Here is a 21,134-nt window from a genome sequence, read left to right on the forward strand (position 1 = left end):
ATCTAAAGTAACTTTTATGAAAATGAAACATAGACCCCAGAAACAGACTATTTATAACTGTGAACGAGATGTACCTTTTGCAGAAGTCGGCACAGGGAACCAAGGCTCACGCTTCTCCATGTTCTGCATCTACGTTGTGTGCAGAGCAGTTACTTGCTGTCTGTTACAGTCACGCTCAAAGGTTTTATGTTATATATCAACTCTGAGGTATCACATGATTACAAAAATAACCCTAAAGCAACACAGGAAGTCTTTATTTAAGCTAAGGGCTTAATACATACGACATAAATTACGACACATGCGGCAACAACTCTCTGCATGCTCACTGATGGGCGTTATGTGTCAACAGAGTAGTATTAGAAGAAATGACAGGTATTATTTTTCCACTGCCAGTAAACCAGTCTGACCAACAGAAATTCCACACACTAAATTCCCTTTATTTAAAAGCACATGACTGCTGTAGCACAGTTGAGGTTAGTGTAAGGTTCCCATCATTTCAAAAAAGTGAAGCAAACATCTATGTATTAAGTGCAAACCCTGAATGATTGTGCAATGATGACCAAAACTGCTCTGTCATGCTCATATCTCATATGTTGGCACCAATAAAGACTAGATTCAGACTTCTGCGGATGCCTGCAGCCTTGTTGTTCACTGGTGTCTCATAGATACAGGACTGACTGGTGTCTTCAAAGAGGCTGACAGTGACATTCAACCTCTGACCTAAGCAAAGGCTGCACAGAAGTTAGTTGAGTTAGTTTTTTTTTTGTGATATGAGACACTGAATCTTGAGTTTGTTTTTTTTGTCAGAGCATTTGGACTGATGGCTTAGTGAAAGGTCAAAGTAATGAATTTCACCATTAACCCACAGTTAATAATTTCTTGTCTTAATTTAGATTTTTAGCTTCATTTAAGTCTGAGTTCGAACTTTTACTATTTTAGATGTAAGAAGGCATCTTTACAAGTAATAACTTTTCTTTTCTTCTCTCTGCTTTGCTGGGAAAGTAGTTATTTTCTTGTCTGATGTATATCATGCACATGTATACATATAAAAACAAATATCTGACCAGAAAGTCAGAGTTGCCCAGCAGTTGGGCTAACCCTAACCCCAACCCTAACCCCAACCCTAACCCCAACCGTAACCCCAACCCTGCCCAGCAGAAATCTAGCCATGTTAACCTGGTTCTTGCACCTAAATGAAGGAGACCTGGTTTGGATTTGTCCCAAGATATTTGCCTTTTCTGCATCAGCTGTCAAATACAGAATGAAAGAAATGATGGTGTCTTTAGGATCTTGACATGCTTGAGATGCTTTCTTAACATTGTGGACAAAATACTTCAAGAGGCAGATGCAAGATACTGAAAGACACACATAACTTTTTCTTGTCACTGTTATAAGGTCACGCATGCTATAAATAACAAACTGACACCCACACAAAACCTTGTGGTGTCCTACATCGCTCAGTGAGATTAGGGGGTGTGCACAGTTTCACATCTGGCTTTACCCTGGTACATGAAGCATTCATTGTGTCCATCATGCTGGTACAGACAGTGTCAGTGTGTGAGTGTGTGAGTGTGTGTGTGTGTGTGTGAGTGTGTGTGTGTGTGAGCCAGTGTAACAGACAGGGTAACAGATAACCATGACCACCCGGCATGGAGGATTAGCCGTTTCTGTTCAACTACCCAGACTTTCTTCAGATTAACCCTGCCTCATCCTCTAATCCAAGGGCCAGTGTGAGATTAGAACCCCAGTCTGCTCTGTCCAGGAGGTACAGGGACACAAAAATGTCAGGGATGTGGGGTGTGTTGAAAAAGAGGATGAAATGTGGTGAGGTGAATGAGTGTAAAGAGAGATGGGTAAAGGGAAAGCAGAGAAATGGGCACAGTGGTACAATTTCTCAGGGTACAGATGAGGCAAAAGGTGAGGAAAAAAGCTGAGAGCTCTGAAGAAAAAGAGGATGAAACAGACAGGAGGAAAGAGCAAGAAGGGCGTGATGAAAATAGACAAGTGCAGACCAATGAAAAGCCAGATGGAAAAGGGGTGAAAGGATAGAGGGAAGAGAATATGGAAGAGAGAAAATGAGAAAAAGTGAAAAATAGGAAGACAGTGGAGGCAGGAGGAAAGCACTCATTCATCACACGGATGCAGACTGCAAGACACACACACACAGTTTGATATAAAAATAGAGCAGAGACCAGCAGCTTTCGTCACGCCCCTGCATAGCTGCAAGCTGCAGGAGTGTTCATACTGCCCTTCACAGCATCATCCTGCATGCACCATCTCCTCTTTTTGCATATGAACCTCTTCTTAAAGTTCAGCTCACTGAAGGGGAATTTACTTAACCTCTTCCACTCCCCGAGCACGTCGGCGTTTCAGCTGACATTAATGTCTTTCAGAGGCTGTAGTGGGCGGGCAGTTTTAAAGCTATGGTATGACACTAGACGACCTAAGGAATCGGTTGGTACCAACCATGCCATGCTAGCTTGTTGGGAAATAATGCGCCAAAGTTAGGCTAAATTTTAGCGAGGGAAAAACTGGCATGGGCATTTTCAAAAGGTGTGCCTTGACCTCTCATCTCAAGATATCCAAATGAAAATGTGTTCTATGGGTACACACAAGTCTCTCCTTTACAGACATGCCCACTTTATGCTAATCCCATGCAGTTTTGGGCAAAAACCTTTTTTTTTTAATGCAGTATAAATGTGTTATTTTTGTCTGTTCTAAAAATGATATGTTTGAATATTTCTGCATACTGGGGTCCCAAAACAGTCTTGGAATTGCATAAATTGGGTATGACTGGAAAGCTGAGACTCTTGTGGATTCAATGAGCCCAACTGTAATCATTTGTGATGATGTTAGTCCCCACAATAGCTATTTCATTGTAGTGAGACCATTTTTTGAAACTTGACTTCACTGTATAAAATGACCTATTGTGACCTTGAGGATAATCACAGCGTCATGAAACTTGATAAACACAAACTAGAGACCTCAGGCATCAAGAGGATGTATGACTTTCCTAGGTATTCTGACAATAAGGGGTTTCTTAGTAATTTCCAGAACAGAAGTACTCGCCATCCAATCTCTGAAAAATGCAATTCTTACAGAAATCTCCAAATGTCAAAAGTTTTTGATACCAAATCAAAGCATGAATTTTTCTGTGGTGTTCCTCAAGGTCTTGGTGTCTTAATGTGGTATTTTGGATGGATTTTTGACCATTTTTATCAATTCTTGAGTGGTCAAAAATGGTTAACTTTTGCACCAATACTGTGTAACAAAAGGTATCAACCCAAAAATTGCTGAAACAATTGCTGAGAAATAATTGAGCATGTGAATGGCCATTATATACTTCCATCATAATGTTCTAAGCCCTTATACATAAACTTTCAAAATTTGAATAGGCACCTAACAAAAACACAATGTTTATTACAGACTTATTACTAGAAAAACTTGACACGCTGTGCTGAGCTGCACCTCAAATTATTCTTCAGGTTAACAGCTTTCAGATTATGTATACCACTTCTATGTGGCATATGCTGTTGACCTGCTGAGGTAGAAGAGCCTGCTAGATCTGGCCAAGTTTAGAAAGAACTGAAAGGCCACATATGCTTGAAACGCCTGTTGTGATATTGATTTCAAATGCAAATACACGCAGGCCTCCTGCTGCGAATCTGAGTTGGTGACTGACAAGTTACAAAGCTTTGCATCTTAATAGAGCTACCTCCCACACATCACAGGATGAGGACCAAGAAGAAGTAAAGAAAAAAAAATGGCTGCGATAGGTAACCACAGGAAATAACCTATATAAACACACAAGTGAGTTTCAAATAGCCACACACCTTTTTTATTGAACACACAGATGAGCTTTTTTGCAAGGTGAGTTTTGCAAAAAAGATGCATGTAAGAGAAAGAGAGAACAGAAGGAGGGGGTAAGATGGCTTTAAGGTGTGTGAAGGTGATGCTGCCTACCTCTGGAGTGTTCGATTTTCACCGCTACGCACGCATCCTCGTCAGCGTTCTTGGACTGGAAACAGCCAGTTTCACCTTTCTTCTCTGCAATGACAAAACAAAGGATTCACTGTAAAAAGAAGCTGACACCCTTGTTGTAGAGTATGATATTTAAATACATGAACGCCATCTGAGGCAGGAGCTTCAAGCAGTTCCAATGTTTTATTTAAGAGTGGCACCAACTCAGTTGTACAGAGAGAGGAGATGAAAATGAACATGGAGGAATAAGAGGAAGGAGAAAACATGGCATAACATTTCTTATTTTCCAACTCTGCAGTGGAGACAACATGCTGGACATGCATGAAGATGGAGATACTCAAAGCTGCAGGAGATTTGGAGCACTAGTAGCTGCATTTATCATGATCAGGACTTGTGTTTGTTTTGAGAATGAAAAGGAATATGCCACCCCTCGGAGACAGAAACCCTAATTAGTCTGTCTGTGATATGTAGGGCATCGTCTGTGGGGAGAGCTAACACTCTTTCAACACAGCCGTTTAATATGCACATAAAAGATTAAAGAGAAAATAGCAACGGTAGTAAAAACAATGATGGGCTCACATGAGTATTACTCATATACACACACACACACACACACACACACACACACACACACACACACACACACACACACACACACACATACCCCTATGCTCTAACAGTCTGATCAAATATGGAGTATCAAAGCTGTACTATGATTAACATAGATGTTCCCATGCAGCAACATGTGCGGGTGACGCACAGCACATTATACAAGTCGTACAACAGTACAAATTAACCTTGAGTTGACTTCATTCAACTTTTCTCTCTCCAGCAATGCACTGGCGTTGACATTGCAGTGATGATGAAAATGGCACCAACCAATCAAAACGGTGAGTAAGCTGTTTCATTATCTTTCATCTTTTTTCATGAAACTGATTTCTAGACTGATTTCTGCGAGAAAAGTGATATCAATCCATGTTTTCTAACACCTGATCAGCAGTGTGATATGATTGGCTAATATCAGGTTATCACAGATACTGCATATCAGTGACAACTGTATGTTGGCACATATGCAAAAAGAAGCAGCAATAAATGCATTACCTGTTCTCAATAAAGATAAAGACAGTTTTGTCTTATGTATTTTACTTTATAGTCATTTAAAATGATTTAAATTTCAATTATGTTTACAGTTTAAAATATACTGTTATCTCACATTTTCGGTCACTGTTCTCGTTGATAATTAAAGGCACTCTTCTGAGATTTCTTGTAAATAAACAAAATTTATGTTAACATTCAGCATATCTCACCAAAATGCATTGTTTGTATCGTTGAGGTCTGACAAATGAGTTGAATGTATTAGATGATTATTTGAATATTTTAAATTGTGCATTGTTTACAATGACATTTGCTAGCTTGCAATATTCTTCACTGCACATGTTGGCACATTATGACATTTCTTGGTGCGTTACCTTTGCCAACTGTCAATCAGCAGAATAATGAGAAACTGATGGCAGGAAAATGTACTGGTGGACCTGCTCTTGAAAACATTGCTTCATGGCGCTACTAGTGGTCAAAAACTCCACAGGGTACCTTTAAGTTTATTATTCAACTGCAAAAATATCTTTACTCATGACAACTCTTTATCACCAAATGTGTGTTTGTTATATGTTTCTACACAAAAAATGGCCTCTTCTCAGTCGTGCTGTAATGTTTTCACAATGTAGGAGAATAATCACCTCATAATAATACAAGATGCTTCCAAAATCTCAAAAGGGAGAAGGTATAAGTCCATTTATATTTTGTCATTGAATCAATCTTTTAGTAGACTGTCCATGTGAACCATTGTTTCCCTCAACTATATTTAGTATTTAGCACAGTATCAGTTGGGATGTAATAACACAGTGCTGAACAGAGAACGACATAATGGAGTGTAGATAATGCCACATAAAAGAAAAGTGGACAAACTCAGTGTGGTGCCGTGCTAACAGTCAAGGGGAGGTACAAATGACTGAGTGTGTGTGTGTGTGTGTGTGTGTGTCCGTGTAAAGGGGGGGGTATAATATCCTGGCTCAGGGATTAAAGGAGGGCTTTCTCCACCCACCATCTGGACTCCTCATGACAGGCCTCCTCCTGCTGTCCACACACACACACACACACACACACACACACAAAAAACTTATTTTACAATACATAAGTTGAACCCCAATCTGTTATATAAGTTCCCTATTCAGAGTATAACACATGTAAGCAGCTTATCAAAAGCATTACACACATATCAGACATTTCCCCATAGAGACAACCCACTAACTGAACTGTGACCCTCCCAGCAGACTCATGGCCATGTGACCAGTATCATCATGATGCCTATTGTTTCCTCAAGTGGGGGAGGTGTCACTGAAAATCCACGCATAATGAAAAAAGAAAATGACACACACCCTACCAGAATGTAAGTGACAACAACCCTTAATATGAAACTATTTTCATGAGGGATTTAAAGCTTAAATGAGTGCATTTCTAAAATGTGGGTGTGGAGGAACCAGGCTTCTACAATGATGTATGACTGAGGAGAGGTTACTGGTCCAGCTACTTGCCTGACCCCAAACATCCTCTTCCTTTCTGTCAACTTCCTGTTTTTCATGTTCAATAATCTTCAAATCTTCACAGAGTGACCACAGCAGATAGACAAACTGCTTGAGATCATATGTACATATTCAGCCACTATGTGAACGCTGCAGACCGGTGAGGCAGGATTTAGGAAGTTATGTAAGGCACAGGTCTGAATACTGAGAGCAAAACTCAGAGTCACATCTGTACCTGCCTTTTGGTTTCATCTTGGTCTAGTATTGATAATAACAAGCTGGTGAGAGTGCCACAAAACATAGTGTTGAAAAAATGTCTCAAAATTTGTGACCCAATAACTGTGAGAGAAACTGAGGAATTAGGAAAGCGGTGTCATTTTTTTTTCACTTATGATGTTTCTTGCTTACTTTCAATTGTCAATTACAGTTAGCACAAATTACAGAAGTGAAGATGGATACACAGTAAGGTTATTGACGCATATATGACCACAAAATTGCATCTCCTGGATGTCTTTGGGATTCAGTTTCCTCTACTTAGCATCATGAATTAAACACGCGTCACAGATGGCAAACTGTAGCAAATCCTCCAATGATGGTAGTCAAAGAACATAAAAACCACAGTTAGCAGTTAGATTCACAGTAGTCCAATCTGCTCTCCACTTAATGAAAAGCAATTTTAACTCTTAAGATCCTGAAACAACTGAACATGACATGAGAAAATAGAGGCCATCATTTTATTACGACTACAATTTTGGTGGTTTGTGTTTTATTTACATAAAAATGTAAATATCAAAAGCACAGTGGTGTCCTCTCTTTGACACATACACCATGTGCTTATATAGTATAGATAATGAAATGTGACATTTATCACAGCTTCAGAATTGTGTGTGTTTGTATATGCAGCAGTATCTACCCATCAGAATGTGGTGTAAACAAACATCTGTCTCTGTTTACATTGACTTCCTCTATAGCAACAAGAGGACTCCGACAGACGGCTGCAGCGTGGAACAGCAAAAGGGTTATAACCCGTGTCTGACGTTCAGTCAACACACCAAATGGCGTACTAGTGTCTCTACTGGCACTACTCGCATATTTTCTACGCTTTTCGTCAAGCTGCTTCGTAATTCACTTCAACAAGCGTAGAGTCCAACTACTGAAAGTGCTCATGGATGCTCTGTGTATAGTAGAACCAGGTGCCAACTATTCAGAAGTAAACTTAAACATATATTAAGCAAAACAAAAGAAAATGTCAACTATGAAAATAAAAAGAAACAAATCAAAACTAAAATCACGAACTAAAATGTAGAAAAATTAAAGATCAATTCATCCTGGTTAACTTATAGGTAACATTAATTATTGAACTTGACTCAAAATCAAATAAGGTTCTACTTTCATTTTTTCACACAAAATACATACACATATTGTATCATACTTGAACATATAAAAATCACATCAGCTGCAGCCTGTAACAGCTAACTTGATTGTGTCCCCTTTCCCTTTGGCTTTACTCGGCGTCATTCATGGCTCACCGTGCATGTCATGCATAATTATCTCCTCAATATTCTCCCCACGGCAGACACGCTGCATGTTTAGAATGTTTTTAAGATGACTGTACCTTAACTGACGGATGCATCTGTGCAGGGGTTTTTGTGCTAAAAAACAGTGCTTCCTCCAGTTTATTTTTTCTCAATGGTTCAAAGACAGTGTCCACTTCTAATCTCTTTACTGAAACCAAAACAAACTGTATTTTTTTTTACCTCACTGAGCTGCCTGGCTGTTTAACCAAAGAAAGCATTTCTACAATACCTGAGATCTCCTCTCTCCAGTGCGGCTGGGATTTCCCCGTCTTGATAACCACACGGTGTTTGTCCATATCAGAATCTCTCTTCAACTCAGTTTTATCTATATCTATAAATTACAGTCCTCTTTTCAGACACAAGTTTCCTCAAGTCCTCGTCAGCTGGTTGCTTCATATCTGTGTTTACCCATCAAACCTTCAGAATACCTGCCCTGTCACTGTACAAACCGGTTCCCTGGAAACTAGAGTCACCAGGTGTGAAAGAGAATGGGAGGAGGAGGGAGTAGGGTGAAGTCGTCCTTCAAGACGCTGATTCACGGACACTTATAGTGTTTTGACACTTATAGTGTTCCTCCTCCCAACCCCATGGGTTGGGAGGAGGAACCAAGGGAGGGGGGGTAAATCACTCCTGAGGAGAAAGGGGAGCAGAGAGAGGGGTGAGTGAATGGAGAAGTGCCAAAGATGAAAATTAACCAGCTGTAGCAGTTAATATTTAACTATCTGCAGCTCTGCAAAATAAGCAAATAACCCATTATCAAACACATTTCCTACCAGGATAAACTACATTATCTTTTTAGCTAATTTTTTGCTCCTGTGCCAGTGCATCCAATAACTGTATTTTCACACATGCTAATTGTGTTACACAAAACCCCCGACGCCTAATTTGAGCCTAATCTGACTCCTGAAATACTGCAGCAGAAATTCATGTTACACACAGAAAAAAAAAAAAACTAAATCACCAAGCAGAATCTGCACTTATCGTCCTATAATGATGAGAAATAGATACCATTAAATATAAAAGAAGACCATTTCTGCCCATAAGGACACAAGAATGCAAAGTAACCTTGGCTTCATTTGCATATATGCCCTAGATTGAGATAACTACCATTCAAATGTAACTCATAAATAATGGAAAAGGGGAGAACATATTAACATGCCAAGTCACACCCCTTTAATCATACTGAGGTTCATGCTGATGATAATGATGTGTGTCCGTGTGTGTGTGTGTGTGTGTGTGTGAGAGAGAGCAAATGTCTGAGGTTTTCATGCTTGACACAGAAGAGATTGGCTATTGAAAGAGGCCAGATGCGGCTGTCTCCCTGCTCTCCTGTCCTTCCATAATGGACAATTACCAAAGAGTTATGGTTTTCTCCCACAAACATAATAGAGTGAAAATTAAAAGGCCTTGTAAAGCCTTTATGTGTTCAAAGCAACCAGATGAGACCCTGTCTCCAGCTCATGGAGCAAACATGGTCATATGATGTAGTTTACTCTCCATCCAGCAATTCAATTCTGTAATTATTATACAGATAATAAGCTGATCAGAAAATTCTTTATTTACAATGATCTAAAGAAGTGGTTCCCAACCTGGGGTTCAGGACACTGTGGGGGGTCCCCAGATATACATGAGGGGTACCAAAATAATTGAAGGTATGAGAAAGAATATGAGAAGGAATATGTATATATTCTTATCTTTTAAAAAAAATATTTTTTCAGACTTTTGTTTCATGCGGTATTAGTTGATTTTTTGGCCACTTGGGGGGCAACACAACAAGCTATAAATAGAGCAATGACATATTATCACACATAAGTTATCATTTTAACAAACAGTTGCCTATTTACACATCCAGGAGATATAGCGCAATATTATCAATGTAAGTAATATCCAATATTCGCTCTCTTTCTAGCTCTGTTTTGGTCTCCACCAGCTCCTGGAGGATTTATCCTGCTCTTTAGTGCTCCGCTATGCTAACTTTGTCTGCATGGACAGGTAGGCCTAACGTACAGTGAGTTTACCAGGTGTTATTCTCTGAAAACAGCTGCCTTCTGAGGATGGGGACAAATTGAATGAGAGCGGTGAGAGTGAACCAAGACAGTAAAGTTACAAGCCTTAAAACCAAAACAGTGAGTTAAAGATACTGAAAAGTGAAAAGAACTGATGGGTGATAATTCTCTGTGGGATCATCACAAATCTTGACCCCTTTCGCATTACATAAAGTTATTTGATCCGTTGTATATACTAAAATATTGATTTGGGGCAGCTTTAACTTTTGCATTTTTCTTGTGAAATATTGGATACTTTTACCCTTTCATACCTCTAAAAACCCTTTGAAAAATCTATCTTTGGTCAAACTGCTTACAGCTCAAGTCAACACTAAGGCTATAACTTGTAATAAGGGGTCAAAAGCCAAGAATGTTGAGAACCCATTTAGCTAGTCTTAGTGAATTTGAGCAGAAGATTGTGGTACTTCTATGCAATAAAGCTTCTTCCAGAAAGCCTTCCTTTTCAGATACATAATGGCCTGTATGCTTTTTTTCCCTTTTGGACTTCCTCACATTCCACTAACTTTCTTGTGCCTCATGAAATTCGTACATCATGTGCAGACGCTGTCCATCTCCTCTCTGGCTCTCAGCACGCTCCCTACACAGCCTCAGTATGTGTAGATAAGCTTTTAGCATGATCTGAACATGCTCTCTGGCCCATGTCTAATGAGGGCAGGCCAAGTGGGTGACTGTGGTGTACTGTGATCCTGAACCTGAATGGCGCCCCCTCCCCCTTGTTAAACACTTCCTCTCCATACTTTTGAAGTCACTTACAGAAAGCGAAGAGGAAGCAGACAGATGTTTCTTGATTGTCACTGCAAGTATAATTATCATCCTGAGAAGGACACTCCGGATATCAGATGGCAAACACATTTAGTTCCATAACTGAATGAAACACGTGTGAAACTGTGACTGGTTTTGTTTAAAAAACAGATTTAGTGGTGGAGAAAGAATCTGAGTCATGAGAGTGCCATAATTGAGATCCAAACAGCAGTGTAGAGATAGTGGACTCTGTGATCACTGGCCACTGAGAAAGGGATCGATTGTTGGAATGAGAGTATGCGATAACATCAACAGGCAGCAGTCATTCTCTCTTTCTTGCTCTCTCTTACGACCTTCTTTTCACTGTGCCTCTTTTCTTTTCTCTACCAACCTGCCTTCTCTTTCTCCATCACCTTCTCTCTCCTTCTTCTCCCTTTGTCCCTCTGTGACCTGCCTATCTACCTTGGAAAACAGATCACAGCTGCATGGCAGGAGCTCCCAAATGTGTCAATCAATAGCCTGTCCGCCCAATCACCACGTCTGACTGGGCCCCAGCAGACCGGTCTATTTGTAAATGAACAACAGTGCTTATTCACAGTGTGCTCTTTTATGGTAAGACTGAATCAAATGGACTTGACAAGTCTCACAGATTAAGCACAGATATGAGGAACTGACCCATATCTAGCATAACAGACTGTTACTCTGTTCGTGTGTTAAAAGAAAGGCAATCAGAATGAGTCTATTAAAAGAGATAAACTACAGTAAACCCAAGTACAACAGCTGCACTCTCATATTTGTGCTAATTCTGTGAAGTTGAATCCTGCAGAGACACAAGCCCCAAGGGTATTTCTCTTATTTTCAAGCTATGTTTCCATTCAATGACCACGCAACCCATCTTTAAGCAAACTTTTAAAATGTTTACAAAAATAACCATTTAAATTTCCATCAGCTTGGCAAGAGTAAATGACTTCCTGAGCTTAAAATATAACTCCATCTCCAGGAATAACCACATGGGAAATTCTCACAAGCTGAATGCCTATGAGTAAATTGTTGTTACTCATCTGATGTTGGCTACAATTCTTGCTGTCTGGTGATGAAAACAAAAAAATGGGCTTGGTAATTATTGCACTTGAGTAAAAGGCATGAAGTCACAACAGAGGCCCTGAAAAAAAAAGGAGAGAGAGCACATGGCATTTGTGAAAGGTCGTGGCGGACAGATATTTTGCCCACCACACTTCAGGAGCTGATTTCTTAACAATGCAACATGTCTGAATCGTTTCAGTGATGATCATATCAAGCTTGTTTTCCCCTGCAAGTACTGTGCGTCTCAATTTCTAGGGCATTTCCTTAACTGACAAAGATTTTATGGCATCAAGGGGCCTAAAAACAGAACAAGTTCTTGTTTCAGTACTAACAATTTTTGGGCACTTGAAGGCAGTTGAAACAAGCTCTGATGACAACACTGACATATTGCAACTTTTCTGTTGAAATGGCGAATTTGTTAGCATCAGTAGATTCAGCAGATATAAACCAAAATTAGCTTTCATTTGGAGTCATGACACATGGCACCACATAAAGATGTCCTTTACTCTCTCTTAAGCTTTGTTTATGCTCTCCACCAACTCCTAAATACTCTACTTTGTTCAGCCAGGCTAGCCACTAACTTTGTCTGCCATTTGGCACTGGGCAGCTAGCTTACAGTGGCTTTTTCTCTGACAGAAACACTCTGAGAGTGAACCAAGACAGTATCATTTTGCAGGCCAGTAAACCAAAACAATGAGCCGAAAGACACTAAAATGCCCCCTTAGAACTGAGCTGCAGACTGCGGTCATCATTCTCTGTGGGTTCATCATGAGTGAGGCCTTTCACATAAAAGTAGTCATGTGTTGATTAAAGCTGCTTTAATCTAACTAATTCAACACATCATATTTCACATTAAATTACTCCTAATGAATTCTTTCTTTTAATCTGTCAGAATGTTTCTCTGTTTATCTCCTTCTATTGATCCTGGTGCACTGAGGAAACAGTAAGCAACAGAGATTCATTAATGTGAAACAGATTTGACTCAATGCATTATGGATGAAGTAAATAGATGCTGAATATAATGCCAATCAAACAGCATGGATAAGAACTTGTGTCTCAAACAGGGCCATTGTGCTCGGCATGAATGAGCCCCTCTGACTGGAGGCACTGGAGCCCATATTCTCAGCGCAGGGCTGGAATGCACAGAAAACCCTGCAGTCCTGCAAGCAAGCCTGCAGGCGAGCCCAAAGCCAAGGCTGGAGCACTAATGAGGCAGAAAGAGAAAGAGAGAAAGCTAACATTTAACATGACACAAACTTCCTCTTAAACCGATCATGTTTGAACTGAAATTATTTTCTCGCTTCCTCATTTCTGGCACTGCATTAATCATTCTCTTAAACCAGCACTCTTCACACACACACACACTCAGTCCCCTGCTTTCCATACATCTGCGTTCACACGCGTGCTTGATGCACACACACACACACACACACACACACACACACACACACACACACACACACACACACACACACACACACACACACACACACAGCACTTAATCTGACACGTCCTGATGGAATAAAGTGTCAAACAGAATCAGCATTTGTGGTCGGTGTCATGGGAAGCTCAGCAGAAAGACAAACCACTGTACAAAGGGAGGACAAAACGACAAGATGATGAGCTGCCAAAAAGCAGTGACGCCTCTGCAGGGCAATGACACAGCATTTTAAATTTAGCATTTGGAGAAACAGATGAATGAGAAATAAACACAATAATCATATATATAAAGGGGAGAGAAAGGAAGCAGGGAAGGTGAGGAGGATGGAGCTGAAGCTGCTGACAGAGCACAGCACAGAGTCAGATCCACTGAGCAGAGGGGATTTATACACACACATATTCTGCATACAGATACACACAGAATCCTGCTAAAAATAAATAAATAAATAAATAAAAATATATAATATAAATAAATAGTGAATAAGTGAGGCTTGCCAGCTTGGAGGCTGAGTGTTTGTCTCCCTCTAAAAACTCCTTACTGATTCATATCTGAGCCAAAGATGCCTCTCCCACCCTCCATGTTTCCACCTGAGCACTGGGATATGTTGCAGGAACTTCCTCGCGCCAAGAGGAAACCCCACCCTCAGTGGGATCACACACAAACCCGGCGAGGAGCCTTGTTAGTGAATGTCTGCTCCTATCGTAGCACAAACAGCAGCATCTGATAACACCCCTGCCCCTGTCTGTCTGTATGGGAAGCCAGGCTTAGAGAGTGGCGGAAGCACTCCAGAAAATATATTGCTGCAGATAAAGTTAATGGTTTCAACTGAAGAGATAGCTAGCCAAATGAGTTACAGAGCACACAGCAGGGAGATGTGTGGGGAGATTAAGCCAAAAGAGAAAAAAATGCATGGGGTGTATTTTCCCTTTTGTGTGTCTAGTAATAGAAAAGTCATTATTGCAACAATTTAGTGTTTTATAAATAATATTCACTGCGCCATTTTTCTTTTTTGATGTCAGGAATCGGGATAGAGCACAGCAACTACAAGCAGTTAGGGTTACATCTATCATCAAGGGATTGTATTACAGCTGTAATGACAAGGTGACTTAAAATCATGGTTTTGTTTGCACTTGGTTCAGCAACAGTAGGCCACAGTACACACAACCACACGCACGCACGCACACACACACACACACACACACACACACACACACACACACACAAACACAGACTTGCATATTTTCCCACAGCTCACTGTGGACAGCTGAGGCCGATTACACCAACCATGGCAAACAGAGTTAACTGAAATCAACAGCAGCAGCCTCAACGTGCACAAGCATGTGTGTGTGTGTGTGTATGTGTTTAGTTGCAGATTTGTAGTGCATATCTTGAGACAGCCTGCAGCCCAGAGGCTCAGTCAACAACGCCTTAAAGAAAATTAATAGTCCCCTCCAGCCAGTACAACTCCCATTGCTTAGAGACCCACACAGCTCTCTTTCTCACATACACACACACACACTCTCTCTCACACACACACAACCACGGCTGCCACGCTTAGCTACAGTACCCGCCAGAGCAATATCCTGTGGTAAGATCTAGGGTTTGTCTTTTGTGATGTGTGCTCCTCCCTTTGTTAACCATCAGCCTCAGCAGGCGACATGTTTCAAGATGTGTATGTTTAGAATAGCAAACAGCGTTTCAGTGTTTCAGTGTCTCTGTGGTCATATTTTGTCTATCAGCTGTGATAACCTGACGCCCCATGACTGCATTGTGCACTCGATGGATGCAGTGTGCCGGTGCTGTTTGGCAAACGAGTCGAAAAAAAGGCTGAGAAGCACTAACCTGTGTGGAGGATGTGTCCAGTGAGACAAGCGAGTTGAAGTCCACTGAAGAAATTAAAATCCACTGCTTTACTGTGAAGTGAAAAGACCTCTCCCTCTCCTCTCCTCTCTCTCTTGTGCGCTCTGTCGCTTGCACACACTGGCAGGTTCAGGCTCGTGTTAAACTGCTGCCTCGCTGCATTGGTTGCATCGTCCCTTCCTTCCCCCTCTCTCTCTCTCTCCCTCTCTCTCTCTCTCTCGCTCTCTCACTCACACACACACACCGCACACTCAGTGACAGACCGACTCGCCCTCTCGCTCAACCTCTTGTCCTCTCCGATGCTTGTTCTTCCTCTTCTTTTACCGTGTCCTCATTGCTCTATCTTCCTCTCCACAGCGAGTGAAGATAATCACATTCCAGCGGAGATGGGGCATATGGCGGGGGAGCGCCACTCAGCCCCGGAGTAAAGCCCACTCTGTGTGTGAGTGTGTGTGTGTGTGTGTGTGTGTGTGTATGCCTGTGTGTGTCGCATGGACAATCAGTCCCATTGTGTTGAATGAGGGGAGGGCCAGTGAGAGGGGAAGAAGCCAATGGCTGCGCTCATCTGCTGTCCCTGCTGCTGCTGGTGGCTATAGCAGATATTACTGTAGGTGCTGAGCGTGACACAAAATAACCCCCTCCAGGAAGAGAGAGGTGGGGGTGACACAAGAAAAAGTGAGGCATCTGTAGTGAAAGATGATGAAGAATTGATCTGCCTGTTGGAGAGTAGAAGCCTGAAGTAGAGGTTTATGGAATCTCATTTATCATTTTTCATCTTCAGTGGTTTGTGTGATGTGCTTCGAAGTCTAGTCTTTCAGGGTTCACAGAGGAGCACAATGTAGGCTGGAAGTGGGAGAAGTAGAGATAAAAGCCACCCACTCTTTTCCCATGACAACCAAATCGGCGGCTACCCACACCCAATAGGAGGTAAATGGAGAAATATTTTTAAAATGGAAAAAAGCATAGATTTTGGTGAATATCAGTAAATGGGAAAACTAAGATGTGAATGCCTCTGATATTCTTGGAACAGATACATACAAAAACAAAAAACTGTGAATGCAAGTGACCTTTAAAAGTATTTTGGGGGCAAGTCCAAGTCAAGTCTCAAGTCAATCGAGAGAATCTGAGTCAAGTCTCAAGTCTTGCAATAGCGAGAGTTAGTCTCAAGTTAAACCTGCAGTGCTGAACTTTCACATATAAATGAATGCCTGTTACATTCAAGCCCTTGCTGTATGAGTTCACACAATGCTGATTAAGCTAATCACGGTCAGATAAATCTCTCTGTATTTCAGAGTTTTTAAATAACATGTTGGGAGGGACTTTCCCATGCTGGCTGTTTGAATGCGCACCCAGAGACTTCCTATGGCTGAGCCGGCTAACTTCCAGTTAGCTCTCTGCTAACTTGAACGGGGATAAAATAATTGAATCATGCGGCTCTACTATATATTCCAAATGTTGTCGGACCAAATGGATCAAATTCTGATGGTGAAATGAATCATTTCATGGGGGTTGTGTGGCGCTCAAAACAATGTATCCACCGTTTTTTGTTGATATTTGTTTGTTTTTAAAGCTTGATTAATATTGTTCATACAAAGCATAAGCCTAATAATCAAATAACCAAGGTCTGTGCATACCCTGCGTCATGCTGCCTTATTCATTTTTTAATGTTCCTGGACTTTATCGAGTAAAAACTTAACACTTGAATGTTTTCGCTTTAAAGTCTCAACTCAAGTCTGTCAGCAGTCATATCTCAAGTTCTCATTTTTCTGTCTTATAGTGATTCTATGTCACTTCCCCTGAATAGTGACCACAAGTGACAATTACAAGATAATACTACAAGCTAAAACGTAGTGTGACAGTGACACAAGCAAAGAGTCAGCTAATAGTTACCCAGAAATATCTATCTAAAGTTAGCTAACCTTAGCTACTGTAACATTAGCCACCAAAAGCTACTGGTCATACCAGACCAAGTAAATAAGTACTGACTTGAGCAATGGTGCATTTTATATCTTATGAATAGAGCTGCAACAATTAACTGATTAGTCGATCGACAGAAAGTTAATCGCCAACTATTTTGATAATCAATTCATATTTTTGAGTCATTTTTTAAGAAAACTGCTAAAATTCAATGCTAGCAATTTTCTTAAATGCTTCTTAAAGATGAATATTTTCTAGTTTCTTTAGGCCCTTGTTTAGTCCTTTATGACAGTAAACTGCATGTCTTTGGGCTGTAGATTGTTGGTCAGGACAACAAGACATTTCTGGTTGCATTTTGTGCTTTGGGAAATGGTGATTGACATTTTTCACCATTTTCACCCAGCGACTTAGCAATTCATCAAGAAACAGATTAATCGATAAAGAAAATTATTGTTAGGTGCAGCCCTACTTATAAATTCAACTTTTCATTTTTAAGACTAAAATTGTGTTTTTTCTCCTTTCAAAAGGTTCAGCTGCCTCTCTTCAAGTCTGACACAGGTTCAAGTTTCCAATTTACAGTTCTGTTGAAAGCCTATACAATGTTTCCATTTCAGGAACTAACAAGTTTTTTTTTTTTTTTTAGCTTGATGACACTGCATGGTTTGTTTTCGTGCTTTGTCATGTCACGTTTTGAGTTTTAACCTGATTTCACAAGCCAAAGTACTCAGATAATGTCACCAACTCATTAGAGTAACTAGCCTCCAACTAGAGTGAAGAAATAAAAAAAATCACATGATACATTTTTGGAAGTGCAAGAGAGTCTTTTCAAATGAAACTTCAGCCTTATGCAATATGTACAAACAGACAATAGATGTTTTGTGATTAGCGTCTCTTATCACTCACAGCAGTGGTCATCAGCAGAGTACAGACCAGAGAGATCTCTGCTGCGGTTGACTAGAGTGGATGAAGTGATGACATAGTGAGAGAGGGTGTTCAGTTCTCAAATTGTCAAACCTTCCTGTGAAAATGACCTACAGAAACTGTTAAGTGTTACAGTGACAAATACTCACATAGAGTGGGGTGTTACTTTCACAAGCTGTGTGAAACAATTGCAACAATGCTCTAGAACCTCAGGCACTCTGTTGCAAAGAAACTGTGCGTTTATGTCACTCCGTCCATCTCTTTCCTAATTCAGACTGGCAGCCCTCACAGTGCTGACCTCCTTTCTGTTCCCCGGTCTGTCATTGTGTATCCACCTTAATATAACCTTTTCTGTCCCCTTTCAACCTTACCTTTTACTTTAATCTTCACTCACTCAACCACTTTTTCCTCTATGACCGTCTCTATTTCATCCTTTCACCATTTCCTTTCCTGTTTCTTCTCCTCCATCCTGAACCCCTCCTTCTTTTTTACCTTCTTCATCTCACTTCCCTTCATTTCTAATGTTTTACCTCAGCTTGGGGCAACAAATTGATAGTTTATTAAGTGCCAGACATGGATGCCCATTAAAATGAACTTGTTTTGAGTCCGACATGCAATGTCCTGTTCACAGTCCCCTGTATATACACTCTAACAGTCTCACACACACCTTGACACAAATTTGAGTCTGTGCAGGCCTCATTACACAACACAGTAATTAGTGACCGGAAGGCCAAGACAGCAATAACTATATCCAGACCTCACTATCACCAGTATGTGTGCTGTGTTGCTTCGTGTCTCTGTGAACTGTATGTAGGTGTGTGTGTGTGTGTGTGCAACGTAAATTCAGAGTCATTACTGCCAACAGGTCAGTGCTGCTGCCGTAAGGGCACACATCCTGCACACACACACACACACACACACACACACACACACACACACACACACACACCAAAATTCATGTAGACACGTAAAGGCCAACAGGTTCATACTTCTAGCTCAACTAATAGGACCCATAAAACAGAAGCTGTTGAAAATCTGCCATTTCAAAGCATCAGGGGAGTAAAGACATTCAAACATAAGACTGAGACATATCAGAAGACAAAGTGCAACCACTAATTTGCCTCATGATAAGCACAGATACAACATGCAGCACTTACAGTGTGTTTTGAGTAGAGCTGTAATGGTACACAGATTGATCATGCACAGACGACAGAGCTCTACGGAGCTTTATAGTGATTTTCAGATCAATGTTTTGGTTTTCCAGCCTGAAACTGTTCACTCTCACCACTCTCAAAGTGTAATTTTGGCAGCAGCAGGCAGGCCTCTAAGTAAATTACAGCAGCATCTAATAAGTAAGTAGTGAATCAGATGAAAACTGTTTTACGTTCAACACAAGCATCTTTGAAAATAGCAACATCACACACACGTGCTATTTCCACATCACTCGAGTCTATTAGAGAGGCAGGCCACAACACCCAAAGGTGCAAATTCTTTATGTGGCCTGTTCTGTGTACTGCTGCAGATAAAAAAAACATACTCAGTCATAGAGAACAAAAAGCACTTGAGCCCTGCTATAATGTTCCTTTGCGTGCGCATTTAGCAATAAAGTTTTTTTTTAAGCAATACTGATATTGCCTTCTTTTATAATTAATAATTTAAAGAGAAATTATTGCCATTTCCTAGACCTAGTGTCAATGCTTTTCAAAATGAATGAACATTTTTATCTTTTGTTTTCTCCAGTGTACTGCAAACATGGGAAATCAATGAATCTCATATGGTGATTTTTATGGACATCTAACTCATAGCAATTCGGGACCTAATTAAGCACTGCAGTTACTGTCGTAACCAAAAGTGACAAGTGAGGTTATTTATAGAAAGACTCCAACAAACGCAGTGTTATTTATCCTATGCACTGTCCCTGTCAGCTTTTACCCTAAATGGTGCTTATTCTGTTAAAAACTTGTAGATTATTTATCAAATTAATGGGACTGTTTGCACAGCAGGAGCTGAGAGCAATGTTCAGCCTCATTTTGGTTATTTAGAAAATATATGCTACTATTACAGAATCACATTCGGCTTTTGTTTCAGTGGTTGTCAGTGGTGATCTGAGCACTACTTTAACACAATGACTTTCAGAAGAATTTCAAACATCTGGGGTGAACATTTGAATATTATGATAGCAAATCAAACCTCTTCGTATGGGCCAAACACATTCATTGATTATTATCATGAGGATGGCCTATTGTTTCCATGGTGACACTTAACAGAAGTACTGGTTTTCAGACGGTGAGTAATGGACCTGCTTAGGTATTCATTGCACAATATGCTTTCTGACATGCACAGGCATATAGTGCATACAGGCATTACTGTCATGCAAGTACACAGTCATGCACAGAGGACAGCCCACAAATCCATGGATTTTATTGCAGAGCGTGCACACAACATACACACAAGGAGGCAAACAAATAAATGCAGAAACAGCCACGCACAAAAATACACACCGCTCGGTATGAGAAATGCAATCAAACACTTAATGCACATGCTTCTAGGTGGTAGATAAGCTCTTCCTCGCCGCTATGCAAACGTGGATCAATCTGTTGTCACACACCGTGAGTGTCTGCTTTAAGAATCCTCACTGTACCTCTCCAGTCTCTGCACACATGCACAAACATGCCTAATTTAAACTGCCTCTGTTTTGTCTCCAGTTAAAATTCAAAAGTAATGAAACACATCATTAAGAACACCGTTCTGGACATTTTTTGTACCTTATTACATGCCAGAATCAAAATCGCCTCTTCACAGTTGGGTGACCCTGAAGCTCTTACATGCCCCAACCTGCAGACATCCTCATAACTCTGCCAGTGTGTACGCGCTGGTAGCAGAGACAAAACTTTTTTAATCTCTAACCCACCAGCAGTTTGAACTCACATGCATAAAAATATGAATCGAGCCACTGTGGCCATGAGGG

General features: G+C 40.6%; 1 protein-coding gene across 5 annotated transcripts in view; it reads right to left on the reverse strand.

Moving 5' to 3' along the window:
• The window catches only part of fgd4a (FYVE, RhoGEF and PH domain containing 4a), a 53,134-nt gene that overhangs the window by 20,108 nt on the left and 11,892 nt on the right, over positions 1–21,134 (reverse strand). For 4 of the 5 annotated variants that reach the window (XM_067589096.1, XM_067589100.1, XM_067589098.1 and 1 more), the window contains one exon: positions 3,964–4,047. In XM_067589096.1, the coding sequence (XP_067445197.1) occupies positions 3,964–4,047 (84 nt within the window). Of the gene's footprint in view, positions 1–3,963; positions 4,048–8,366; positions 8,687–21,134 lie in introns of those variants that run through there. The other variant, XM_067589099.1, reaches the window with a different exon arrangement.

Source organism: Thunnus thynnus, chromosome 5 (assembly GCF_963924715.1).
Source record: "Thunnus thynnus chromosome 5, fThuThy2.1, whole genome shotgun sequence".
Classification (NCBI taxonomy): Eukaryota; Metazoa; Chordata; class Actinopteri; order Scombriformes; family Scombridae; genus Thunnus; species Thunnus thynnus.